At 50.0% G+C, this 27,771-nt stretch overlaps 1 protein-coding gene across 5 annotated transcripts in view; it reads left to right on the top strand.

Annotated features, from left to right (window-relative positions):
- DENND1A (DENN domain containing 1A) overlaps positions 1-27,771 on the top strand; it is a 496,855-nt gene that overhangs the window by 408,485 nt on the left and 60,599 nt on the right. For all 5 annotated transcript variants that reach the window (XM_028107675.2, XM_028107673.2, XM_088019125.1 and 2 more), the window contains 3 exons: positions 23,324-23,428; positions 23,819-23,906; positions 25,763-25,803. In XM_028107675.2, coding sequence (XP_027963476.2) covers positions 23,324-23,428; positions 23,819-23,906; positions 25,763-25,803 — 234 coding nt within the window. The remainder of the gene's footprint in view (positions 1-23,323; positions 23,429-23,818; positions 23,907-25,762; positions 25,804-27,771) is intronic.

Genomic DNA, 27,771 nt, shown 5'->3' with positions numbered 1-27,771 from the left:
TTTGATCCATTCCTTACGTCCAGGAAAGCTTGTTGTAAAACCCAGTGCACAGCTTCGCAGTACATGCTCCTCAAAGATGAGTGAATACTGAGAGGAAAGCATCTTCTTGGATGGTCTGGCTCCTTTCCCTGGAAGCTGACCCCGTGCTGTGTGTGTGTGTGTCTGTGTGTGTGTCGTGTGTGTGTGTCGTGTGTGTGTGTGTGGGGGGGGGTGTCTCCTGGGGGAACATGGGAACATGGCGGGGGGAGAGGTAAGGCCCTTCAGCCTCTCCAAAGCCTGTGGTCAGGTACTCAGGTGTGGGAGCCCTGCTCACAGCCCCTGAGCCTGATCTGTTTGTGTTCAGTGGAGATTACAGAGCTTAATGATTAGCTCCTCCAAGCTGCAGCTGATGCCAGCTTCTACCCCCTTTACACCTAATTAGTCTCATTAATGAGCTCCTCTGCTCTCCATAGAGAGAGTTTTCTCTTTGGAATAAGAGGCAAAAATACCTTGCCCAGGTAGATTGCTGAAGCCTTTAATTATTGCCCACACCTGCTAAGCCTTGTGACTCACACCCAGTGATAGTGCTGAGCTGAAATGGGGCTTGTTTATAAGCGCGAGCAGATTTTAACTCTTTGAGCACCAGAAAGGCTTTTGATTTAAAAAGATGCATTTCTCCAAGACTCCACACCTGCTCATTTCAAGCACACCAGGCTCCACAGCTCACGTGGGTCATCGTGAGGTGGCAGAGGCACAGCTCCTGGCCTCAGGGAGCTTATAGTCTAGTTAGAGTGACGGGCCAGAAACTACATAGACAGTTATGATGGCCACCATTTACCACCTCCCTACCACAGGTCTCCTGCAATCCCCAAAATAAAACTCTGAGGCAGACATGGTACCTCTGTGTTATAGAAGAGGATACTGGGGGCAGAGAGGTGATGTCACCTGCCCCAGGTGCCAGAGGTGGGAAGAGTATGGAACTGAGTAGAACCAGGTATTCTGGCCTCCATGACCAGTGTCCTCCCCACTTTTGTCCAGGGCCTCCTTTCATGCCATCACCGCCCAGTGAGGGCCACTGTGGAGGTGAGCTCATGCTGTGAGGCCAGGAGTGAGCAGGAGTCACAGGCGGGCAGATGGATGACATGAGCAAGGACCATCCGAGCAGAAAGAACCTGAACGAGACTCAGAAGTGAGAGCATGCCCTGTGCATTCACAGACCTGCAAGTCCTTGGTATGGCTTGAGCCAAGGAGCGGGGTGGCTAAGGGGCAGTGGAGCAGGAAGGGTAGACAGGGACCAGAGCAGGAGGCCCTGAAATGCAGGGTGAAGGCTTTGGACTTCCTCCCCAGTACCCTGTCCCATCCCCACTTTGTACCCTCCCCATTACCTAGTGTAGCTTTTAAAGTAGGTTTTTGGTCAGTGTTGGTGAACAGAGGGACATCCACCGTGAAGGCAGGACAACCACTGAAAAATTTAAGGCAGTGTTGGGACAGTACCACAGGGCTGGCTGGAGGAATGCCCAGGTGGATCTCTCCATTCATGCTCTGATGGATCAGAGGACACCGGGATTTGAGGTTCAAGTCCTCACCATAGCCCTTGCCTCCACGTGAGAGAGTTGCTCTAGGCTGCCCAACCCTAGGCAGTGGGGGTGGGATCCAAACCCAGATCCATCTGTCTGCAGAGCTCAAACTCTGCCTTCACCGTGTCTACTGCTAGGTGGAGGCTTACTAACTGGCCGGGAGCACAGAGAGTCTCCTGGCGTGGGCTCCTTGGATACTGAGTAAGAAACTTTCAGCATAGGCACACAGGCTTCCCGAAAACCAGAGCAGCCAACTCAACAGAACCAAGTCACTCTGAACTTTAGGTGAACTTTACAATGAATACATATAACATTTAACAGCTTACATTCAATGACCACATTTACTAGGAGACACTAACCAGTTTGCTATGTGGTCCTAGGAGAGAGAGAATGCATTAAAAAAAAAAAAAAGCCATGTCTCAAGGACAGTAGTAACAGCTCCCAACCACTGAGCCTCTATTACATGCCTGGCCCTAAGTCAGACACTTTATAGAAAATCTGTCCCTCATGACAACTCTATGAGGTAGGTGGTATTATCCCCATTTTACAAACAACTAACTGAGGCTGGGGAAGCTAAAAACTCCCATACTCACGTGGAGAGTGAGCAACAGACATTCTCAGCCCCGCCTGTCCCCTTCCAGAGCCTGAGCCACCCCGGAACACACTGTCCCTCGGCCATCCAGAATGTGACACCAGTCAACACAGGGCGTTTCCTTCATGACAGATGGAATGCAGGACAGACTCTGGTAAACTGAGTATGCAAGCCTTGGGTCAGCCGAGAGCTGGGAAACCCAGCAGCGCCCCTGAGCCTGGGCTGAGAATCCGGTGCTTTTCAGACAGAGACGATCTGCACACAGAGGCACTCATGCAAGGCACATGCTCTCCTCTGCTTGGAACTTGTTTCCGGGGTTCTTGGAGGCTGCCCTGGGCGGTGAGGGGGGAGTCAACAGGCAGCCAGGTGGAAGAGCTGAGCTGCTAGCCTCGACGTGGCTCACTAGGCCCCAGTCCATATACTCACCAGTGTCTGGAGCACTTTCTGTGTGCCAGGCCCTGCTCTCAGGGTTGGAAATTTCCTGATGAGCAAGACACAGTCCCTACTCAGGGCCTCTGCTGGACTCTTAGGAAGGAAGGGTACTGGGGAGTCCTCCCTGGTCCTACCTGCCTCTCCAGGGCGCTCCACTTGGTAGGGGGATGGTCAGTCTGCCAGATCTAGGCCGTGGCAGTCCATATCTACTCTTACCTCCTAGAATAGCTCTTGAATCCCTCCCTTTGCATTCCTGCCCCCTCACTTCCGTCATCTCTTACCTGCATTCCCCTGGCAGCACCTCAGTGGACGTCCAGCTTCCACTGTGCCTCTTTGGCAGACACGTTCTGGAGGCCAGAATGATCCAAAGCACAAATACCTCCCCTTTTCCCTTTGCCCCCCCAAGCTTTAGGGCTTCCCTGTTGCTTTAAAACATCTTGGCCTAAAAAGGCCTGCAAGATCTGGGCCCAGCCTTCCTCCCCATTCTTGACTCACGCCCTTGCCCCATCGCTCTCTGTATCCCAGCCAGTTTGGCCTTCTCTGGGTTCCTTTGCACTCCCCCATGCCCCCTCTCCACCCAAGGCCGGGAGAGCTCCTGCTTGCCTTCCTCTGTCAGCGTACCTGTCACTTCCCCAAGAGTACTTTCTGCTGCCTCCTGGCCAGACCAGACCTTAACACCCTGTTAGATGCTCTGCCAGCAGCAGGAACTTCTTTAAAGCCATGATCCCAGTTGAGATACAGTGTGAGGTTGCTTGACTCCCCTCTGGTAGCTGCCGTGATAGCCCAGCAGGATCCCACCTGCTACTGGCCGAATTGATGAATGAAAGGCAGGGACCACCCCTCCTTGCAAACTTGGGAAAGGCTTCTTGAAGGCAGAGTCCTTGGAATTGGGGCCTGAAGGAGAGGTACACATTTGCCAGACCAAGGGAACGATCTACAGTGTGTATAATGCTTGCGTGAAAAAAGAAAACCTACATACTGAGTTCCTACCACACACCAGTGCTTTCGGTCCCCGCAGTAATCCCCATGAGGTTGGCAGCATCAGCTCCAATTTCTCGGGGAGGTGGCTAGGCTCTGGCTCAGCGGGGGCCCAGAATCTGCCGTGGGGGGTAGGTGCATGCAAAACTTCATGACCCCAGGATGGGGGTATGCTCACGAGGCTTTGCTAAGGTCAGACCCACTTTCCTAAAAGCTAACAATTCTTTCCTGAGCAGGAACAAAGAAGCATGATCAGATTCCGTTCAAGTGTGCCTCCTCCAGGGGGCCTTCCTTGATCACCGCACATATGACAAACAGCAGGGACAGTGATGCCTACTGCAAACCCTGTTTTAGTCACTGGCTGGTGGCAGCATGGCTGGTAGAACCTGACCTACCATTTCCTTATTCGGGTTTCTTCACCTCTCAGACCTTCAGCGTCTTCACCTTTACAATAGGAATAACGATATCTCATGGGCAAAGGCTGAATAAGTGAAGCCATCTTGCACAGTACCTGGCGCAGATGGGCGCTTGCCTCCTGTTGCTTAGACTTTTTCCCACCACTTCGTTCCCCCACTCCACACTTCCCCGTTACCACTTTGTTTCTGCGCATCCTCACTGCTCCCGTGGGTTTCTAGGTAGCTGCCATCCTGCCTTTTCCGTCTCCACCAACTGCTAGGTGCTGTTTAGCTCGCCCATGCATATTTTACCCTCATATAATTTTTCCTCCTGAATCAGCCTCTGCAGATTCTAATCACCTCGCTTTCTCTTCCCTGAATTCCCTCCAATTTGGAGATTCAAAAGAGGCGCTTCTCTGCATGAACATGCTGTGATTCAGTTTGAAAACAGATTTCTCCTGGCAGAAGCCATCTCTCTGAAAAGTGACATTTAGGACTGACAGTGGACAAGATTGTAAACAGGTTTCCAATAAGAAAAAAAAGTCAGCGTTAAGTGCATTCTATGAATTTTTTTAAACAATGCGTGCGTGTGTGTGCACACGTCTATAATTGCAGCCTTGCTGTGACACCGTCTGCTTCAGGGAGAATTCTGGGATAGTGCAGGTCTGTTTCAAACTATCTTGGTATTCTTTCACTTCTCAGAAATCAACTTCCATTTCATGGCACTCACTCCCATACAGGATTGTAGATGCTTAGTTCCTTCGGTCATTCAACCTACAGGTATTGAGTGCCACTGTGGGCAAGGCCATGTGCTCAGTAAGGGTACCGCGAACTGATGAGACCATTCATTCTCTACCTGTAAAGAGCTCCCGTCCTCAAGAGGGAGGCCAGTGGGTAAGCAGGTAACTATGGGTACTGTGGTAGAGGTAGGCTTGGGTTTCGTGGGAGCGCAGAGGACATTCCACAGCGGGGAGGCCGTGGGGACAGGGATGGCTTCCTGGAGGCCATGACACCTGAGCTTTGCCTGATAAGATGAGTCGGGGTTAGCCTGCTAAAGGGAGGAAGGGGCATTCCAGGCAAAGGGAGAAGCAGGGAGGTCTGAAACAGTGTTCTGTATGGGAAGTTGAAGGCAGTGTGCAGTGACTGAGACTTCTGGCTTACAGGGGGACATGTTAGGAAGCATGGCTGGAGAGGGGGGCTTTGCAGGGCTCACAGGCCAACCAGGAGCCTTGGAGCCCCCACAAAGGCAGCAAGGAGTAGTGTGGCGCTTTAAACATGAGTGATGAGATCAGCTGGTCAGAGGGGCCCTTTGGGAGGATCCCTCAGGGGTGGTGCTCAGCAACATTGGGTGCAGAAAGCCTAGAAGCAGAGCCCAGGGGAGGTGAGGAGACCCCGAAGCAACCAGGACAGCCTCGCAGGGTCAGAGGGAGGGCTCAGGGGATAAGGGCATTTAGAAGGTAAAGAAGGTAGCCCTGCAGCAGAAAATCTGTTATCTTGGCGTTTCTCTCTCTCTCTTTTTTTAATATTTTTATTTATTCATTTGATAGAGACAGTGAGAGAGGGAACACAAGCAGGGGGAGTGGGAGAGGGAGAAGCAGGCCTCCCGCTGAGCAGGGAGCCCGATGCGGGGCTCGATCCCAGGACCCTGGGGTCATGACCTGAGCCGAAGGCAGACACTTAACGACTGAGCCACCCAGGCGCCCCTTGGCGTTTCTCTTAAAACAACTTTGTTCCTAATACCAAAGTTCCCAGATGGTTTTTGTTGTCCTTGCGTTGTGTTGTGTTGTGTTGGTCTGTCCTGACATAGGGAATGCATTGCTAGTAAAAGGAATTCAGTTGACACTTGCCTTCGCCATTCATTATTACTAAACGAATATCTTTCCAGGGCTTCTTGGAATGTCTTTTGACAGTCCCCCTGGCCAGACCACAGATAACCCTGCAGTTACTTTCGAAAGGAAGCAAGAAGTGGGAGGCTCCTGATGTACCACCAGAGCAAGAGGGAGAATCGTTTGGTCCCTGTAGAGAGGTTATTGGCAAGAGACCTTTGGGGTCCTGGTGGGGCAGACAGACCCAACGGGCAGTGAAGGGCCTGGAACTGTCGGTCAAACTCTCATCCAGATGCTCTCTGGGCAGCTTCTCTTTTCTTCCTACCAGCCCCCACAAGCCCTGGAGCCCTGGGGCAGAGGGAAGTGGAGGCCTGAGCAGACAGTCTGTCATGGGTCAAAGGGACTGCTAACTACAGGAATTTCAGCATCCTCTCTCAGGGTCATGTGAGGATTAAATGAGGTAATGATTGGGAAGCCACCTGAAAAGCTGCAAGGTTTCCCAAGTGAAAAGAATTAAAACCGTTGGTTGCTGGTGTACAGGGACTCAGTCTGATGAGGGGTGGGAAAGAAGGACTAGAATGAAACTTGGAAGCGACCTGGGGATGTCACTTTTTCCTCTAGCTCCTCTCAGCAGCAGCAAATGAGATTTGATGATGGTAGTGACCTTTTAAAAGGTGGCGGGCGACAGAGTCAAGAACCCAGACCTTGGACTCAGACATGCCTAGATGTGAACCCCCACCTACCATCTACTCGTTATGTGGTCGTGGGCAAGTCACTTGACCTTTCAGACTTTGCTTCCAGATCAGTAAAAAGAGGGTAGATGTCTTCATGTGCTTGTCATGTATATATTTGTGTGTGTGCCCACGTGAGAGAGAGAGAGAGAGATCTCCCTACCTCTTTTAGGGGAGGGTCCTTGACTGGTTTAGCCATTACTGTCCCAGTGCTTCAGAGTACCTGGCTCATAGTAGAAGTACAATAAATAGTTTGTTTTTCATTTATAACTCACTTTTAATACCTCCCTGTCACTAGATCGGCAATAAATTGGATAACACGATGTTATGTTTGGAGTCCCCTCAAGACTAGTTGATTGAACAACAGCACATCCTGCCACCATCCTTGCCCCTCTGAAGTCTGGTATATCATGTCCCCTTGTGAGAATTTTATACTGAACTCTCATACCTACCACCTAGATTGTTCCATTAACATTTTACTATGCTTACTTTGTCATACATCTATCCATTGATCATTGCATCTTGTTTTTTAATGCATTTTAAAGTAAGTTCATATATCAGCACTTTCCCCTAAACAATTCAACATGTGTATCTCTAACTATCATAAATACTTTTTGTGAATAGCAGGCACTCAGTAAATGGTTGCTGCTATCATTATCATCATCATCATCACCATTAAGGGAAGGAGGACAGTCATGGTGGTTTGCTATGCCCAAAGATCAGTCACTTGCTTGCCTTGGTGTTAGGACGAGCCTGCCATTTCCTAGGAACTAAACTGTCCTCACTTCATGGACTCGCCTCAGGCAGGGAAATGGCTGGAAGTCACAGCCACTGTGGTGCCCCCAGGCACAGACTTCAGCCCATCCCCTGGATGCTCATCCTTGACAACCTCCCAAAGCCTTTGGAAAACTTAATAATGCCACTGTAAAATGGAGGTTGGGATTTTCACAATGGATTTCTGCAGAGCAAGGATGGGTTTGGTTATCTGGGCTTAGTTCGTCCCAAGTCCTGCTGGATCAGAGACAGTCCCACCTTCCTCTCTCGACACTGTCCGTCACAGAAGGGACTTGGGGCACAGAGGTCAGGAGCTGAAAGGTTATGAATCCAGGTCCAAGAAAGTCAGAATCTGGGGCCCTGACCAGTGGCCTTGTCCTCACATAGGACCGTTACTGTCCACGGTCTCAGTGAAAGAGCCCAGGGTATAAAACACTCCTCCGAGAACCTGCTCTTTTCTAAGAACTGTGTGGGGTCATAGTTGTAATTGGTATGTTTACATTCAGTCAACAAATGTTCATTGAGCCCCCTCGTCTTTGAAGATAACCACCTTGGGAGAAACTGAGGCAGTCAATCAGAAGGGTTTGATAAGCAGTTTCATTTATAAAGGCGTCTCACGTCCATTTAATCCTTACATCCATCTCATGGAGCCAGGAATTTGCTGTCATGTCCCACTAGGCTGTGGTAGGTGATGAAGGAGTGAACCAGATGTGGCCTCAAACCCCAGTTTCGCCCTCACTGGGAAATGGCCGGAAGTGGCTCAGTGTACTGTCCAGCCCTCGAGTCCATCTGACAATGGATCCCAGCTTCCTTAGGATAGTGTGTGATACAGCCTATGTAAAAGTGCCTAAGTGTTTAATGAATATTCCTATCACCTGCTCCAGAAGCTTCTGCCCTGGGCATGGGGATAGGGTGATAAAAAAGAGAAGCAGAGCCACTGCCCTCTTGGCACCACAGTCAGACCTGAGCCAGACCACCTGGGTCAAATCCTGCCTGTGTGAACCCAGGGAAGTTGCCTTACTATTTCTGTGCCTCAGTTTCCCATTTGTAACGTGGGACAGCGGCAGTATCTAGTTCATGGGGTTGTTGTGAGGATTAAGTGAGTGGGTGTATGTAAGACCCTTAGGTACTTGGCACATGGGTTTGTTACTCTTGTTGCTACTATTCTACCGCCCCCACCAACCCTGTCCCCACCCCACCCCAGGTTCCCAAAGGCATTAGAATCATCTAAGCAGCTGTGCAAAGGTCTGAGTCATGGCCCAGGAATCTGCATTAAAAACTGCCCAAGGTGAGTCTCCTTGGGATACCAGATGTAGGAACCACTGATCAAAGTTGGCTTCCCATATAGGTGCCTACACTGAGACTTGAGGAGGGAGGGAGCATGCCCAAAGGAACATGGCTAGCCAGCGCTAGACCCAGAACAGCATCTCAGACTGCTGACCCCCACATCTGGGCCCTCAGGCAGACACTTGCCCAAGATCAGCCAGCCAGTATGCTGGGTCTTGAACCAAATCTGGACTCTCCATACTTTGGTGACGAGTTCTCGTGTAAAGGGTCCCAGCAAAACTGAATCAGCTGTTTGGTCTGGAGAAGTTCATCTCTCAAATAAGGTGGTCCCTCTAGCATGCGTATCAAGGCACTGCCCAGATAGTTTGAACCAGGAATCCCCCAAATATTCAGAGTCCACAGCCAGGAAATAACTCCCTGGAGGAGGTGTATAAGAAGTTGTCTCCCCAAATGGTCTCTTCGTCTACATATGTAGGTGTGGGAATATTTACACCACTCCAGCGCTCTATCTGGGTGACTCTTATAATTAATATTTACTTAAAACAATCATTAGTCTCTGCTGGGCGACATTAAACCCACGTTAGCAGTATTTTTAGCTGGGCCTTCCCCACACCTGTGATGGCAGGCAAGCATGCGGCAGCAGGAAGCCCTGCGTGCTTTATGAATAAGCCTCCCTGCACCTGGACAAGCCTGCTGCATGCCACTTAGGCAGCAGGCCGGGGGGCCTGGGCAGACAGCTGTCCTGATGTGCGCCTGGAGCCGCCCACACCTCCGCTCGGGGTCCTCACTTCGCTTTACTTCCCCAACATCAAAAATGAAATTCATTTCTCTTGAGACAGTGTGGCCTCTATGCCCTGGGCTGGGCCCACATAAAAGTCATGATTTTTCCCAAAAGGGTTGAGGATTTCTCCAGTAAGGGTGAGGAGGATGCTAGTAACAACCATTTATTGGATGCTCACGGCTTTATGTTCATTGTTCCCTTTAAACCACACAACAACACGACAAGGTAGGTGGTATTCCTGTCCTCTTCTGGAAGAGGACACATATGCTCAGAAAAGATGAGTGCTTCCCCCAGGCCACACAGCCAATAGGTGGGATCCCAACATGCTCTGACTGAACCCACGCTATTCTGTACTTCCTCAACCTGTCTTACCTGATTCTGTTAAATCGCTAGGGAGAAGGGAAGCGGAACGACGTCTATTGAGTGCCTACTATGTGCTAGGCAGTTTGCATATATTGCCCCAACTAATTCTCACAAGTGGAATTAGTTCACAGGAGATAAGAACTATTATTCCCATTTTACAGATGAAGAAACTGAGGCTCACTCAAGATCACAGTGATAAGCAAGCATCAGAGCCAGAATTCAAACCCAGCTTGATTCTCCAACACTAGATGTTTGCCCACCTCACCAAAGGCCTCAAAGAGAGACATTTGCCATACATGTGGGTAAAATAGTATAGTTTCCTACAGAGCCTAAGATTCGGTCATTTTCCTTCTATTCTGCTAAGTCTTTCTACTTAAAACTTTTGAGGTTTCTAAAGAACCTTTATCCCAGTAAAGGAAATTTATGTAGTTTTATCATTTTCAGGAATCTTCTCTAATAATTTAATTTAATCCTTATAATGATCTTGTGAAAGTAGGTGTTACAAAGCCCATTTTACAGAGAAGTAAACTGAGTTCGGAGGGACCAAGTACATGCCCGAGGTGAGTACCTGGTCAGCACGTGCTCAGCCTCAGAGCCCGTATTTTCCCTACACACACACAGTGCTCCTCCTAGGCCGGGGTCTGTTCAGTAGGGCCCCAAAGTGAAGATTTTAAACAGTATCCACCGAGAAAGAGATTGTTGGGGGGCGGGGGCTGCAGCAGTGGAGTCGAGCCATCAAGGACCCCTTCATTAAAGGTGGTGACATTTCCTCACCCATAGGAGCAGGCCGGAAGTTGTGATAGTCGGGGAGTTACAAAAATAGCAGCTTTCACACTGATTTCTACATGGGTGGAACTGGTGGTTCCAGGGCAGATAAGAATGACTTTACAAGATGAAAATGATCAGTGAGGGCACACAGGTCTGGAGGGGAGCAGAGTTGGCATTTTTTGGCCCTGCAAATAGCTGCCCATCTGCTCTCTGTCAGAATATGTTAGGAGTGCATCTGGATTGCTGCCCCCGAGTCTTGGCTCCAGGCTGGTCATGTGGTTGTCTCCACGACAACTCCAGGAGCGGTGTAAACTGCTGTGCTTTGAGCCGGATGCTGCTCTGTACATGTGGTCTAATTAGACGGCGTTCCCGGCCTCCCGCCTCCCTCCTCGGCCCCTCCTAGCACACATACCACATTCTCTCGTTCTCCTTCCTCCCTCCTGCTCACTCTCCTCTTCACATCCTCAGTCTGCCTGTCTCGTTCTCCACCGTGTTGGCCTCTTTCTAAGAAATGTTCCTGTTGCCTTGTCTGCAGTGAATAATTCATTCAGCAAGCATGGGGCTGTATGCACTGACCTAGGTCCCCTGCTAGGAACTGGAGATGCAGAGACAAATAAGACGCTGCCCACACCCTCCAGTGAGAGAACCCAAGGGCAGCTGGGCAGTGCAGAAATGGCAGCAAGTGCTATGGTGGAAGTGAGCACAGGGGCTGTGGGACCAGAGCAGGGACACCTAACCCAACCCAAGGCAGGAAGGAGGCAAGGGGGAACCTTCCAGGGCAGCTGTCCCCACGTTAATCCTTGAAGGCTGAGGCGGGGAGGGGGGGGCTTCTGCAGCCTGAGAAAGCGGGAGTGGGAGGACCTCCTGGCAGAGGGTATAGCACCTGCAAAGGCAGGAGCCTGCGGACCAGTCTGGAGAACCGTGACTGGCTCCGTGTCGTGGGGAAGCAGGGAGTTGTGGTTGGCAAGACGCACAAGGTCACACCTTGGAGGGCTTCTGTCCAACTCCGCTCTCCACTTGGATCTGCAGGCACTGGGAGCTGGGGAAGGGGAGTAATATGGTGGCTGTTGGAGCATCCTGGCCTAGGGGTGGGGGGGGTTTCCAGGGCTGAGGCTAAGTAAATGAAGCCCTTTCGGTAGTTGTCCCTGGGGATGAAGTCTGCTCCTTGGACCCAGGAGGCTCCGCCCAGGGCTGGGTGGGCTGTTCCAGAGCAAGCTCTAGCACGTGCTGAGCAATCGTGTGTTCCAGGGCACAGCGTCCACCCTTCTCAGAGTTCTGGCTCTCAGGGAACATGCCCCCGAGTAAAGAAGGAGAGCATCAGCATCTCACTTACCCCACCCGTGACGTGCCCCTGGGGCCCGACGGACACCAGCTCCTCACCGCGCGGTGTCAGCGGGGACTTGTCAGAGGCCCGCTCCTCTGCTCACGCCATCCTCTGCTTTTCCATCTAGTGAGTCCCTGCTCCTCGGTTTTTATAGCACCTCTTCCCTCTTGGGGCCTTTCTTGGGCCCCACCCACCCCAACAAAGTCACCTGGCAGTGCTCTCCCAGCACCCCAGTCACAGGTTCTCGTTGAGTGAAAGGTATAGAAGGTCCCACACAAAATGGAACACCCAGCTCTCAGAGGGCATCTGAAAGAGCTGTTAGAGGACTTTAAACCTCCATTGAGCCCCTCTGTATGCTACTCAGTATCGGCACCTTGACACATCCTGTATCATTTCAGACCTCTTCCATATGAAGTATGTAACATCCCCAATTTACAGATGAGGAAACTGAGGCTCACAGAGGTCCATTTGCATCCCCATTCATGGAGCTCTGGGCTGCACTGAGCCTCTTTTGAGTCCCCAGGCGATACATAATCCCCACCTAGAGACTCCGGACTCCTTTGACTGGGGCTGTGGTATGTGGAAAAGGACAGTTTTTGTGGGAAATCATCTGTATCTTGAAATCCCCAGAAATCCAGAGGAAAAGAAAAAATGTGTTTGGGCAACCGAGCATGCTCAGAGTCCCTTGGGATGTTGTGGGAAGAGCATGCCTGGGCTTTGGGGTCAGACAGAATTGACTTCAGGTACAGCTCTGGCTCTTCCCAGCTCTGTGGCCTTGGGCAAGTCACGTCCCCTCTCTCTGTAACATGAGGATAAAAGGGCCTTTCCTAATAAGGTTATTATGCAGGTCCATCCCTCAACCACAGTTAGCATGTGTCTGCTGGGCCTGGTCCATGGCAGAAGGCAGCTTTGGTGGTAGTCCCTTTCCTCCTTGCTCTGAGTCATGGTCTTGACTCGAGTGACCCCAGATGTGACCAGGGTGGGTAGTGCATGTCACGTGCTCTGAAGCAGGGCTGCTTAAAGTAAATCACTGAAAGCATGCTTTGGGCAGAGAACTGTCGTTATTTGGGGCAGAAGACTGGTAAGTGTTTAGCCCTTCCAGAGGTCAGGCCCCGAGCTAAGCACTTTATATGAATCATTTGCTGATACTATGCAACCCTGTGAGGAAGTACTCCCCCATTTTATGAATGAGAAAATGGGACTTGGGGTCCAGGCCATACAGCACATTCCAGACGCAGTAAGTAACAGAGCTATCAATCTCATTCAAGTGCATCCTCTATTCCCAGCTTTGTACCGAGAACTATGCATTGTGACCCATTTCTCTGTGAGGCGCTGTGGGTGACCTCATAGGAAAGGCCCTTTCTATGTCTAGAAACAACACATGTTAGCATTAGAAAGTACCTTGAAGATCTTCCAGTGTAGCACCTTCCCATTTTACAGATGAAGAAACCGTGGCCTATACAAGGAAAAGCAATCAAAGCCTGAGTTGGGTGTTTTGACTCTTCTCGTGCTCTTTCCCCTTCACAACGCTGCCTTCTGTTCATGACTAGAAAGCTTGCTTCCGAGGCCTCATGGGCACAAGCCCCCACCAGGCACCAGAGATGGACCCGGAACAAGTGACGTTCAGGAGAGGGGTGATCATAAGCAAGTGAGCCAGCGAGGGAACCCGATACCCCAGTGTGCAGATGGTGCTACAGAGGACCACCCTGAGGGCCGTGTCACCAAGGCTGGCAGGCAGCGCTGGATTCAGTCAGAGGATTGGGCTTTTTCCTTCCTACAGACTGATTTGTGCTGCTTCAGTTTTATCTCCATGTCCTTTAGCTTTTTGACCCGTGAGTCCCTGTATTCCTGTGGCTACAGCTAATGTTGGTTTACCTTCCGGTCACTTCGAGGCTCATCGACTTCTCTCCCAGGGGCCCACCAGGCCCTCCAAGCCACCCTCTCTGCAGCACACTCCCCGAAACTTCTTCTCACTCGCAGGAAACTGAAACCCTCTTCTCGAATCCGTTTAGGACCTTCTTTCTTGGGACTTAGGGATGCAACAATCATTGTGTTAAACCCAGAATCTGGCTCTAGGTGAAGGCAAACTCTTGGTGTGGCCAAGATGGCAGAGCCAGCAGGAGTTTGACGTTGAGATCTCTGCATGTCCCATCTGGTTTCCGTACTGGGGAGGGGAGCTGTCGCTGTCCTGCAGCATGGGGATGGTCACCAGCTTTCTCTCACTTCCAGCCAGGCACTGTTGCTTGGAGCTGCCGACATCCTGGTACTGGGCAGTTAGAGCATGCGGTAGGTATTATTGGTATTGGGAAGCCGACGGAGGCTCCAAGTAATGAGATGGCTTCTGTAAGCACATAGTGGGAGCCAGAACACACTCGTTTCTCCAGAGTCTCCTCTCCTCATCAGTGCCTTCTAATCCATCTCTGAACTGCTGGGGCAGCCCTGGGCAGCTGACAGGTCGAATACCATCGTGGGTTGCATGAGCCCAGGATCAGGCTTCGCCTTTCTGAGCCTCAGTATCCTTATCTGTAAAATGGAGATCATAACACCACCTACCTCACAGGGTGGCGGGGAAGAGTAAGAGAGAGTGCATGTAAAACCACCTAGCACGGGGCCAGTGCTCAGTAAGCGGGAGCTGGTTTTATTGCTGCACCTGCTTTCCTGGTAGAGGTGATTTGCATCTGCATTTCTTATGGGAGGAAAATCTTAAGCTGGTATGCATGAGACCCTCTTCATTGTGTCTCCTCAGCTTCCACAGGCCTCCCCGCTCATCTGCCATTCTTGCGCTAATCAGAATTTCCTGACTTCTCCCTGTTTGTCTCGGTTAATGCAGAAGGACGGGGCTGCTGGCACAGAGGAGCCAGGCGTGGGCCGCCGCGCCTGTGATTTGAATGTCTTCACTGTAATCTAGCGAGTGTGTGTGGGGGCTTCTGTCAATACTGGAGCGGCTGGCCACAACGGGCAGATACTGTCTTCCCGGCAGCCCCGGCCCCTGCAAATTATCACAGTAGCTCTCGTTGGACACCCACCTTCCCCCTGACTTAAATCATCCGAACAGTGAGCCGGCTTCCCAATGACACATTGATTCTTCTGTTAGGGCTTGTTATGGCGACAGAGGCCCAGGCTGGGAGGCTGCCCCCGGCGTGCCTGGGCCACTGCACAAATAGTTCAGAAAGCCGTCTCAGGCCAGCCCAGCCTGGCCCGGGCCATCCACCTGTGGCCGTGCACCACCCCACCCAGCCCCCCACCGTCCCAGGTCCACCTTGGCGAGGAGAGAATGTGTGTGGACCTGGGAGTCATTCGGACCCTGCAGCTCTGGGACCTCAGGCAGGTACACTTGACCCGCACGGACATCCCTTCCCCATCTGCAAAATGGGAGTCATTTATGAAGGTTTCTGAGCTCTGGTGAGGATTCAGTGAGGGGAAGGGTCAGGCTGGGCCACAGCAAGCACTCAGCTGACACTGGTCACTGGTTCCCTTCTCTCTCGCCTCTGGCCGGCTGTGGCTAACCTGAAATTAACTGTAATCTAACCCCGCTGCCGCCCTCCCCTCCCCCTCCCCTCCCCTCCCCCCCCCCTCCCGTGAGGATTTGCGTTCTCCACGCCAGACACGGTGCTGAGCCTTTTCTGTGTTGGCTGGGAGCTCGCCCTGCTTCCTTGGCAGCCGCCGCAGCTGGGAGCGGTGCCCCGGCCCCCAGCAGGGGGCTCAGCATGGGGCTTCCACATGGCCTGTGGGGCAGAATTAGCTACTCAGCAGGGGCTAGAGAAGCCCCCTTTGGACTTCAGAACAGGGTTCCTGGCTGCGCTGCACTTTAGCCGGTGACTTGGATATTTTATTAGGAATTTGGAGGTATTTAAACAAAATGCAACCAGGTTGGGACTGCTGGTGATAAATGGGGCCAGATTTTCCAATTCTCTTCATTCTTAAATTTAAAGAAATGAATGTTGATTGGTCTAGGTGCTGTACTGGTCTCTTGTACCTACACCAGTGATTATCAGCCTTGGGTACACTGGAGTCCTGGGGAGTTTTGGGGATTTGAAAAGCGCCCCCCCCCCCCGGTGATTCTGATGCGTGGAGGGTTGAACACGGCTGACCACACCAGCAGTCCTTCCCAGTGTAACCCCTTGCAGTCCCCTGAGGCAGGTGGAGAATGAGGATCTGAGAGGTGCTGTCATTTGCACAGCAGGGCAGAGCTGGGACCGGAACCCAGCTCCATGCTGCACTCCCCCACCTGCCTCTTCCTGCAGTGGGCTGGGGGCGCTGGCTGGGCACAGGTGGTGGTGTGGAGACATCGAGGTGGAACTGTGGGCTTCTTGTCACCTGAAGGCGTCAGGTGAGGTGCTCAGAGGAGGTAATGTGAAGAAGGAAGTCAGAGGGGAGCGTATTCGGGGAGAGATCGGCTGTGGACAGTCCAGAGTCTCTGGAGCAAGAAATGACTGTGCGGATGAGGAAGACAGGCTGTCGTAGCAAGAAAATTTGGCTGGGGAAGGTCACAAATAGCCTTGAGTGTCCTGCTCAGGAGTTTAGACACCCCACTTACCTGGACCCACAACCTCTCTTGAAGCTATTCTGTGCTACTAAGTCAGATGGCAAACAGAGTCAACCGCCAGAGCCGCACTGACTATCCTGCAAAGGGAGAGGGGGCAGGGGAAGTGTGAGACCTGTGTAGTCACCGGGTGCCAGGCTCAGAACGGCCTGTGCCTGCTTCAGTACTCCACTGCCACCATCTTGAAATTCCTAATAATTTCACCTTGAAACTTGCGTTGTGTACAAGTAGTCTTAAGGGACAGCAGGGCATGTGCATGAGCAGAGGAGGTCTGCACCGACGTCGTCCCCCGAGTCTTGCCATCCCAGCCCCATAGAACTTCTCAGTGCCCCCTGCACAGAGTTGCAGTGGACCCACAGTGCAGGGGGGCTCAGCGAGACTCAGAGCGCTTACAAGGTAAAGCTGTAAGGTCCACAACTGAGGCAGTGGGGCACCGACGGCCCCAACAGGCCACTCTGTGTTAGAACTAGAGCTCGCTTCGGTGCCGGCAGAAGGCAGTGCTGTTCTAAGAACCACAGATGATCACATTTCTCGTTCACACTCCTTGCTCGTATTAGCCTACTACTACTCCTCGTGAAAATGATGACCTAGAAGGGGAGGAAAAGATGGAGAACTTCAGTGCCTTTTCCTTTCTCATCAATAAGCCAGAGAGTGTTAGTAGAATGTGTGTATATCAAGAACTGAAATAAAACAGTTGAGTTTTGTGCAGCATTTCCACTGTCTGATAAGAACAAAACACAAATGAGTTTGTGAGTTACGAAATATGAGTCCACATATGTTAGCATTTAAAACTGGCATTGCACGGTATAAAGTTGAGCAGTAAGATTCATGCTAATAATTTAAATTTTTATTTTTTCTTTACATAGAATGACATTAAATAGTAAATTTGAAAAGCACCATTATGGGCCTAGAAAGAAACCATAAAAGAAAGAAAAAGCTTTATATTTTAGTACAGCACTTAAAAGACTTAACAGCACTTCTTTTTCCCACGCGTCCATTTTGCCCTGTGTCCCACAAATTATGTCTCCTGCCCTGGAAAAACCCAATCTCTGCCCTCAAAAAAATGGTTATTTGTAAAAAATCTACTTGCTGTACTTTGCCATAATCTCAAGCAACACTATGAGATGGACTGGCCTTGAGTAAGTGTCATAGGTGAGGAATGACAAGTCACCTGAGATCACATGGCTGGTGTGGTCAGAGTCGCAGTTCAAGACCAGGTCTTTCTGACTCCAAGACATGTTCTCTCTCCACCAGGTTGTGTTACCTTAACTGAATCTACTTTTTTTTTTTTAACTTTAAGGGTTTTTTTTTAAGGTGACTTTACCCCAGAAAACATTTAAAAATAAAAATAACCAGCCCCCCAGTGTGCCAGTTTTCACACTGTATTGTGGTTTTTGTTCCCTGAACTAGACAGGATTCCTTGATAATAGGAGCTTTTCTTTTAGACTTTCTATTATGGAAAATTTCAAATTTATACAAAGTAAATGAACTCCCACGTACCCATTGCCCAGTTTCCACAATTACAAACATTCTGTCATTTTTTTTTCAATTAAAAAAAATTTTTTTAAATTATAGTAAAATACACATAACATCAAATTTACCCCTGTAGCCATTTTTAAGTGTACAGTTCAGTGGTATTAAGTACATTCACATTGTTGTACAACCATCACCACCACCCGTTTCTAGAACTTTTTTTATCTCGCAAAATGGAAAGTCTCTACCCGCTAAACAACTCCCCCTCCCTCCCTGTCCAGGCCCCGGCAACCACCATTCTGCTTTCTGTGCCTAGAAGTTGACTACTCTAGATATAAGTGGAATCAGGCAGTATTTGTCCTTTTGTTACTGGCTTGTTACTTAACATGATGTCTTCAAGGTTCATCCATGTTGTAGCATGTGCCAGAAAGTCTCTCCCTTTGAAAGCTGAATAATATTTCATTGTATGTATATTTTGTTTATCCATTCATCTGTAGATGCTTGGATTGCTTCCATCTTTTGGCCCCTGTGAGGAATGCTGCTGTAAACATAACATCCTGCCATTCTTGTATCCATACCTTGGTCTACTTCCCACCTTGAATCGTATTACTTACAGGAACTGCATTTTATTCATCTTTGTATTCCTCTAACGCAGAGTCTGGCACATACTAGGTGTTTTTAAAATGTGTGAATGGATGAAGCTTCCAAAACTGTTGTTTTTAAAATTTGAAGCAAGGGCCATAAAGAATGAACACCTTTTTTTTTTTTTAGAGTTGCAGAATAAATGTGCACATAAAATTTTGATAAATTTGTGAAGGAAAATAAGAGTTCAGTACTATAAGGATGGATCAGCAGAACAAGGAAAGTTGTCCCCTCAGAAGACTCTGAGAGATTTTATTTTTATGCCAGTACCCACAGTGCTGTGGATAAAAGCCGTTTATTTCTGGAAGTATCAAAAACGTTTGGAATCACTAACTTTACCTGTTAACAAAGATGGATTCATTAGTAATGGAATTTTCAGTTGATTCCATATGTCAAGAAGATAATCCAAGAGTAAAACTTGTCTGTTTGTAACAAAATCCTTGATAGGGTTAAGCAGCTGTGTTTAACTGTCCTCTGGGTCATAGATGGAAAACTCTACTAATGTGATCTAAGCTTGAATGCTCACGGCCTGACTTGCCTGCATTCCCGGAGCTGTCAGCCAGTAGTCCCATTGCTGAATGTCGCCTAAGAAGACAAAAGATTTAATCAGCATAACAGGAGAACTAAATCAGCAGTTCTTAACAAAGGATGGTTTAAAGATACACCTTGCCTTGCTCCTCTCCGCTGCAGAGAGTGGAGTGGGGTGGCCATTTCGATTACAGGATGGGGAACAGAGTAGCTGGGGCAAATGGTTCAGCATCTTTGATATGGACGGTCCTGTGGCAGAAACAGCCTTCACAGTGGCTTGCTTACTCCCCAGAGTGTTCTTCTCTGAGGCACTGGTGCTTTGAGTATCCATCTACCAGGAGAACCTGAAGGGTTCCCACCTGCAAGAACTCACCTGTCCTCTTGCAGGTGTTCAAGGACAAACAGAACTGAGGCCTCAAGAGAAGCCCTGGGCTGGGGATGGACCACGTGCATGATGGCTGGGCTTGGGAGGCGGTGGCGTATAAAATCCTGACTCTGCCAGCTATGGGTCTTGTCACCTCGGGCAAGTGACGCTACCTGTTGTTCTGTATAGATTTGGTGAACTGTGGTTGTCATTTCCTTAGAAAGTGAGTAGCTTCAGGGGAATGAGCCCTCCTAGCCTGTGGCCAGTCAGACCTTCATACATGACACTGGGTGGCAGTGTCCCTGTTTTTCACCAGGATTAGGATAAAACAGTTGCCCTGAACCGATGGGATTTGCTTACCTAACTCCTATTCTCCTCCTTAGACTCTGCTGAAATGTATCCACTTACTCTCACGATTTCTGACCCGCTGCCCCAGGCGGGTTAGCCCTTTCCTCTCCTGTCTCCTGTGGACACTTGGCCACCCACCCCACTCCAGTAGCGCTACACTCCATGGCAGTCTTTATTCCCATGTCTGACCAACACTGCTGATGTTGTTCTTGAAGGTTTTTGCAGAAAAAGCCCCCATTGTCACATTCTCCATCTTTCCATCCCGTGCCCGTGTCCTTTGGACCGTTTTGTCTGCACAGATATCTGACCCAGGGGGATGTCACCTCCAGTAAGTAGACAACGGGCCCAAAATATTCATGTTTCCCCAAAGCTGAGATTCTTTCTGCTCTCGTACAGCTAAATCCTGCCTCAGGCTACCCTTATATACAAATCTGGTTGCAAACTCTCGAATTTATTGGTCCCTCAGCAGACTGCTTCCTGGCGGGGCTGGGCCACAGCTCTAGGAGTGAATGCTAACGACTCCAAGGAGCATTTCCTCCAAGGAGCTCTAAACTCCCTGGACACAGGTGTCACTCACCTGGCATCGTGCTCAGAGACCTCTTTCCTGTCAGGTCAAGTGGTATCTCAGCCCCAGCGAGACCACTGGGCTCTGCACTGGCCCTGGGCAGTGTAGCGGGGAGTCTGGCAGGGCCTCTGCCCTCTTGAGCTCCTGGTCACAGGGGACACCAGTGAAGATTACTCAGCACCCAGGGGTACCCCAGGGAGAGTGGGAGCACTGAGCAAGAATGAGTGACTACCACACAGAGGCCTAGGGGCACCTGGCTGGCTCAGTTGGTTAAGTGTCTGCCTTTGGCTCAGGTCATGATCTCAAGGTCCTGGGATCAAGTCCCTCATTGGGCTCTACGCTCAGCGGGGACTCTGCTTGAGATTCTGTCTCTCCCCCTCAATCTGCCCCTCCCCCCTGCTTGTGTGCTCACGCGCTCGCTCTCTCTCAAATAAATACATAAAATCTTGAAAGAAAGAAAGAAAGAAGAAAGAAAGAAAGAAAGAAAGAAAGAAAGAAAGAAAGAAAAAGAAAAAAAGAAAAGAAAAGAAAAGAAAGAAAGAAAAAATGAGGATAGTCCAGGTACAAGGAACAGAACTGGAAAAAGCAGGGAAGCAAGTGGGAAACGACATGGCATATGATCAGGAGATGCCTTTGGAGCAGAAGGTACCTGGGGGAGCAGAGGAAAAGGGACACAAAAGGACTCTGGAAAAGAAAGCTGGGCTCAGCTTAGGAAGGGTTTGTTTGCCCAGCTAGGGAGCTAGGACTTTTCCTCTCTTCTCCAACACAGGACCCTGTGTACGTGTCACACCCTGCTAGGTGTACAGTGCTGAGTGGAACAGGTGCCATTCATGCCCACATGAAGCTTATATTCTAATGGAAGAAGTGAACATTAATCGAATAACCACCCAGCATAATGCCTCTGCAGTAAAGTTCCCGGGTAGGAAAGTAGCATGATCCAATGTGCATTTTAGAAATCTCAAAAAACTAGAGTAGATGGAGAGAGGCAACTGGAAGGGACATAGAATTAAATCTCCACCATGGTGGGCGGTGGGATGGTGAGCAGGGACAACCCTGATTCCTTTCACTGGCAAAGCAAGGAGGACTTGGGCAGTGTGATAGGTCCATGGGGAGCTATGATAATGCCACCTTAAGAAAGAAACAGATGTGGGGTACAGTCCAGGTGGGCTAATAATTGGGAGTTTTGGCCATTTGAGTCTGAGGTGCTAATGGGCCATCCAGGTGGGGGTTGAGACATATGGTTTTGGAGCAAAGGAGGCCTGAGCTACAATTTTATCACAGGTCATCAGTGCATAGGTGACACTACTCATGGATGAGATGGCCTGGAGAGGGACACGATCGCCCTGCTGTGCTTCCCAGTGTGGAAGCAGAACTTGCAGGCCACAGGGATGGGATGCTCGGTGGGCTTTAGTTTATTACTAGCCCATCTCCCTATTCAGCAAGAAAGATGTAAATCCATGGCAAAATAGTCAATGTCATGAAAAGTTCTTTTTCCTGAGGAACCAGTTCTGCTTTTTGTTCTCACAGACAATGTAAAGTTTGCATGTTTCCCTTCTTGCTTTCGAAGCCAGGAAGCTCAGAGCTAATTTTGAGACTTTATTTTAGGAACCATGTAGGATCTGCATATCCAGATACTCTTTTCCCAATTAAACACATTTTATATATTTACGTATTCTTCAGCTCTGATTTTTTTTCTTTCTTATGGGTGCTCGCGTAGGCTGCCTCAGATCCTTTGTAAAATTAGGTGGGGCTTACCTGTATAAAAACAAGCCCTCCCCCACCCTAATTTTTGGGGTCATCCTTGCACCTTTTGTGCAATGTTTGCCCCATTGCTGAGCTAATACTGGCCAGATTTAAGCAGGAGGAACCCTTGGAATTCACAGCAGCCAGACAGTAAATTTAACACTCACGTAACTCATTAAAACAGGATAAAAGCGCAGCTTCAAACATCTCTGTATCTGTCACCAAGTCTGTGAAGGGAGGGGTACCTTTAATTCAGTTCAAGGTGTAAAAGTCTGATCTTTCAGAATTGAGGATATACCACCGAAATTAAAGACTTGTCTGAGGAGATGAGCACTCCAAATCCCTTCAAAGAAGGATCGAGGTGTTGACTACAAGGATGGGATGTGTCTTCAGCTTCGGCTGTTGTTTTCTTCACTCATAAAACATAGTTTGGTAAAAGCATGCCTCCTCATCAAACTGCATGAGCACACAGTTGACTGGATGGTAAATCTTATTTTTGATTAGCCCTGCTTTTTAATATAAATAATTACTTCAAAATGATAATTTGCTATTGATCGAGATCACTGTGTAAATGGTTTTCAAACGGTGTTCCACAGCCGGTGCCTCAGGGACTGCAAAGGTGCTGGGGTGTTGAAGAAGACAGCTCAGCCACCACCCCTGCGCCCCCCCCAAACACCACCGCACCCCCCGCTTCCCGAAGAGCAGCTGGGCAATTTTATGTAGCAGGGCTCCTTGTGCATAAAGGTGCTACTTGGATTCTCTTCAAAGTGAAAAGAAAAGTCTGGAAGCTATCACATTGGAGGGCACATCCCACTAACTTGCTGTTGGGTTATGACTGGCTCCTGAGGAAGGGGCCAGGGGTAGGGTTCGGAATCTCGGCCTCCTACCAGCTCTGGGACTTTTTTTTTTTTTTTTTAAGATTTTATTTATTTATTTGTCAGAGAGACACAGCGAGAGCAGAGACACAAGCAGGGGGAGTGGGAGAGGGAGAAGCAGGCTTCCTGCGGAGCAGGGAGCCCGATGCGGGTCTCGATCCCAGGACCCTGGGATCATGACCTGAGCTGAAGGCAGACGCTTAACAACTGAGCCACCCAGGCGCCCCCCAGCTCTGGGACTTTGGGGGATGACTTTTCCTCTCTGAAACTGCCTCCTCTTCCATAGAACAGAACTCCTTTGATGACAGTAGCCACTTTACCAAGTAAATGAGGATTAAATAAATTAGCTGTAGAAGTGCCATCTAACCGAGTTTAAGAACTGACCGCCGCCCTCACCTGCTCCTCCAACCCTCCTTTCCCATCTCCGTTTCCCAGGAGGAACCAATCACCTTCTGTGAAGAAGCCTTCGTGTCCCACTATCGCTCGGGAGCCATGAGGCAGTTCCTGCAGAATGCCACCCAGCTGCAGCTCTTCAAACAGGTACCCAGCCCTCCCCGTGGAGGGTAGCCCATCTGGACCCCCGATGGGGATTTCTGCAGCTGTCCTGCTGTAAGCCCTGAGGCTGCGGGCATGCTGGGACCCAGGCCCAGCTGGAGGGGGCTGAGGGTCTGGGGAGGGGGATGGGTGCAGAGGGTGGTCAGTAACCAGGCCAACCCTCCACAAATAGGCCATTCACTGGCACAGGTTATCATAAACGCAGAGCCAGTGTTTTAAAAACTTGTTTGTTTGTTTAACTCACTTTTCCAAAGGCCCTTTCCTGTCTTGGGAAGCATGGTGGTTCTTTGGTCGTGCACTGAGGTGCCCAGCTGCTTGGTTTTCCCCCCTGTTTCTTTGCCTAAGCTGTTATGCTTTTGTTCTTTCTTTATATAGTTTATAGATGGTAGACTGGACCTTCTCAATTCTGGCAAAGGTTTCAGTGACGTTTTTGAAGAGGAGATCAGCATGGGCGAGTATGCTGGTGAGAAGCAGTTCGTTTTCCCTTCTGTGCCGTGGGCTGCTATGTGGGACTAGGGTGTGCGTGGCAGGGAGTGGCAGTGGCTTCTTTTTTCCTTCAGTGGGGGTTGGGGAGAGACTCACTTCACCCCCGGCCTTGAAATGTCTGAGATCCTTTGTCCTGGGGTCATTCACTTGCCCTGGGCGGCCAGAGTCTAGTGAAATGTAGTGGCCAGCATGCTGTGACACAAAGCACTCAAGACCCTGAGTTAGGAGAGCTGGCTTCACATCAGGGCCCCGCCTCCAGGGAAGCCATGAGAGCTTGGTCAGGCCATGGCACCTCTTCAGCTGAAGTGCCCCCGTCTCTGCACTGGGGAGAACGGTGCCCGCCTCACAAGAGTCCTGTGGAGATTGACTCGGAGTCTGTGAGGACAGATGCGGGCACGGGGTCACTGCTAAACGAGTGTTTCTTTAAAAGGTGAAAATCATCACAGAGTGCCCAGTCTCCACAGACCGTTAGACCTGGAGGGGTCATCCTCATGATTCAGAGGCGGCCTCTGAGGCCGAGAGAGGTGTTCCTAGTGGACCCTGCCTCCTGAATCCCAGTCTGGGCTTCTTGCCAAATTCCGAAGCCTTAGTCTGTGGCAGCGAAGACAGAACCAAATGCAAAGTAATAATAATCCTGCTGTTGGCCCCCTCTTATTGCTGGGCATGTGCCTGGTCTGGACTAAGCTTCTATGATATAACTGGTGATCCATAAATTCAGAGAGTCAGGCATAATGTCCCCTGCAAAGCCCCGTTCACAGGCCTGAGCAGCCTGTGCTGCATGGAGAGCACAAGCACCAATAAAACCAGTCTGCGGACAGTGACAGTGAGTCAGTGATGGGCATTTCCTGAACGCCCGCCATGTCCAGAGCCCCAGAGAGTAAGAAACAGAGGACCGGGTTTTGCCCTCACGGAGGAGCTTTTACTGATAGGAGAAAGAGATGCATAACTAAAGACAAATACAGGTTAAACCAGTGCAGGAAAAGGAGCAGAAATAGGCTTTTATGCAGCCAGAATAGGACTCCACTAATCCTCACTCTGTAACGTGAGGGCTTCACAAAGGAGGCAGCACTCTCCGAGATGAATATGAGTTCTGAGGAGAAGACGGGCTTTATGTGTTGTTCAACGAAGTCACGTCATTCGGAGCTTCTAGAAAAGCTGTCCAGTGATAAGACCTCCTTATCCCACCAGAAAAAAATGAACAAGTCCCCCAACAACGCCTCCCTTTTCTTTCCCTATCACTACTCAAGTGTCTTGGGGCTGAGCGTGTGTCCGGCAGTGTGGGCACATGCAGCCCTGAGGTGCCTGCCCTGCGGTGGCTCACAGAACTGCAGAGACTGGACTTTGGAGTGGGAGTTAGCTATTTTAGCGGACTGTTCAGAGGAAGGGTTCAGAGGAAATGACATGGGAGCCGTTGGTTGAGTATCCTCAGCAGAGAGAGTAGGGAATGGTGGCCAGCCAGGGGAACAGCGTTTGTGAGGGAGTGGAGGGTGGAGGGGATGGACGTACGGGATGGAAAGGCCGAGGGTGGGTGGAACCAAGACAAGACTGGAGAAGACAGTCAGGCGTGCTAAGGAGTCTGACCCCACCTCTATGCAGTAGGCAACAAGGAAGGAGGATTTGAGTTGGTACTCAGGGCACTGATAGGATCGGATCTCTGTTTGAAAAAGAAAACTTGTGGCAGCAACTCACTGTTGCCTCCTGTGGGCAGTGAAGCATGGGAGCCTCAGTGTGTTTCTCCAGATTTTGAACTTTCCAAGTCCTGCTTGCTAAGCAATTCGAGGAACTCCTGAGAGCACATAACTTCAACCACTTCTCTGACTCCTCTTTCCCCAGGCAGCGATAAACTCTACCATCAATGGCTCTCCACAGTCCGGGTAAGTGTGCACCCCACAGAGCCCCCCGGGCCCCTCCGGAGCCTCCTGGCAGCCCCCCACTTCCCCTGCCACCCGCAAGGTGGTCATTCAGCCCCAGGGCCCTCCACTCTTTCAGCTGAAGATGCTTCTGCTTGTAAAGCCAGGCCATCTAGTGCCAGGGGGAGGCTTGTATGATGAGACTGTCCAGAGCAGCCCTCAGTGAGGCTAAGGAGAGCCAGGAGAAGCCTCCTTGTCTCAGGAAGCTGGCCAAGGCATGTTGAGTAGATATGGTTATCCTAGAGCATTTCTGGAGGTCTCGTCTCCTTCTAGACCAGTGCGATTGGGACGTTTTCATAGGAAAACCAAAAATGTGCCCCTCTTGCTGCTCGGTGTCCACGGCAAAGGCTCCTGGGAAGATGGGGTTTTTCACCCTTCGCTGTTGTTATGAACAGCATCTTGTTGTGTTGGAAGCTAAGTGCTTAGGTCTTCAGAAGCCACTAAAGAAGTCCAATTCTTGCCTCTGCATGGGTTTATCAGTGTGTATATCCTGAGGGCCTCCTGTGGACTGGGCGCCATACTGGGGATACAGTGGGGAGCAGGAGGACACAGTCCCTGCCCTGGGGGAGCTCCCTGTCTTCTTAGGGTTGCACACGTGAACAGGCAACTCCAGCAGAATGTGATAAGTGTTCTCCCTGCTTGTGGGCCGAGCACACCTCTGGCCGAGAGTAAGCAGTTCCTCAGTGAAAGACCTCTTTTGTTCTTCTTGTATGGCCAAACACTGCACTTGGCAAATCATAGACAAGCAATAAGGACTTGTTGATTGACTGATAAAAGGAGTTTTAATACTCCAAAGGACCATTGAAATAGGATACTGAGTAATTTTGGAAAGCAGTATGGAATAAATGAGTGGGTAAAAATTTCATATTGTCCTACAACATAGAATGCCTTCTAGGTCAAACTGCAATGTTTTCAATTAAAGCTCAAAATTTCTAATACAGGTGCTACCAGAAATTGTGCTAAGAGTTAATCCCCGTAATTACAGTACTGTATTTTATTCTTTTATATACCCACTCGATCCAGTCTCTCTCTCTGTTCAAATCAGGTAGAATTATCTTTCCAAACCACCACAGATCTGATTATTGATGCATCTGATTAAAAATCCTCTGGAGTATGGTCTCCATATCCTGGCCCCTCAAGAGCTGGCCCCATCTGGCCTCAGCCCCGTGTACTGGTCCTCCCGTGATACGCTGGCCACTTGCTAGGAACACACCAGGGCTGTCCAGCGTCTGCACTTTTTTAATGTGCAATTCTCCAGCCCTAGAATGTCCTTACGCTTCCCGTCCCCCCACATGAACCCTTCATCCTCTAACGCCTTCTCTGACCCTGCACACACCTTGTGCACACAGCCAGTGCAGCTGTCCCGACCTTCGGGTGCAGCTGGGGCGCCCCCCAGCCTGGAGGCCCTTGAGCGTGAAGGCTGGCCTTCCTGTGACTCAGTACCCTCCAAGGCTAACACAGGGTGTCTCTGCAGTGAGCCCTCACAAAACGTCTAGAGCCTATGCACTGCATATCCGTTCGTTGCCTCCTTTGTGTACTGGGAAAACCATCCCTCCTCCTCTTCTCCTCTGTTCTCCCAAAGAAACTGAACCAAGAAATTGGTATGTTGGATTTGTACGAAAGCCATGATTCACGTTGATGGCTACTCATTCTTTCCTTCCCTCAAGATATCAATGTTAAGGAAGGCAGCCTACCAGAGTGATTAAAAATAACAACACAGAAAACCAAGGTGAGGAAAGGAAGGCACGTGACCGAGGGTAGCTAAATAAACTAGATTTTCTTGAGAAGCCACAGATTACTGTGGGGAAACCTTGCCTCAGAGAGCCTGCGAAGAGCTTTTCTTCCAGCCAGAGGAGAGGTGCCAAGCAAAACACCGAGTCCCCCTGCAGCTAGTTATCACTATCTTCGTTCTCACCCTGCTCTCCCAGTACC

This window comes from Eumetopias jubatus, unplaced genomic scaffold (genome assembly GCF_037043125.1).
Source record: "Eumetopias jubatus isolate StellerSeaLion01/CBP00866 unplaced genomic scaffold, mEumJub1_p1.0 scaffold_15, whole genome shotgun sequence".
NCBI lineage: Eukaryota > Metazoa > Chordata > Mammalia > Carnivora > Otariidae > Eumetopias > Eumetopias jubatus.
This window is presented reverse-complemented; position numbering and strand designations above follow the sequence as displayed.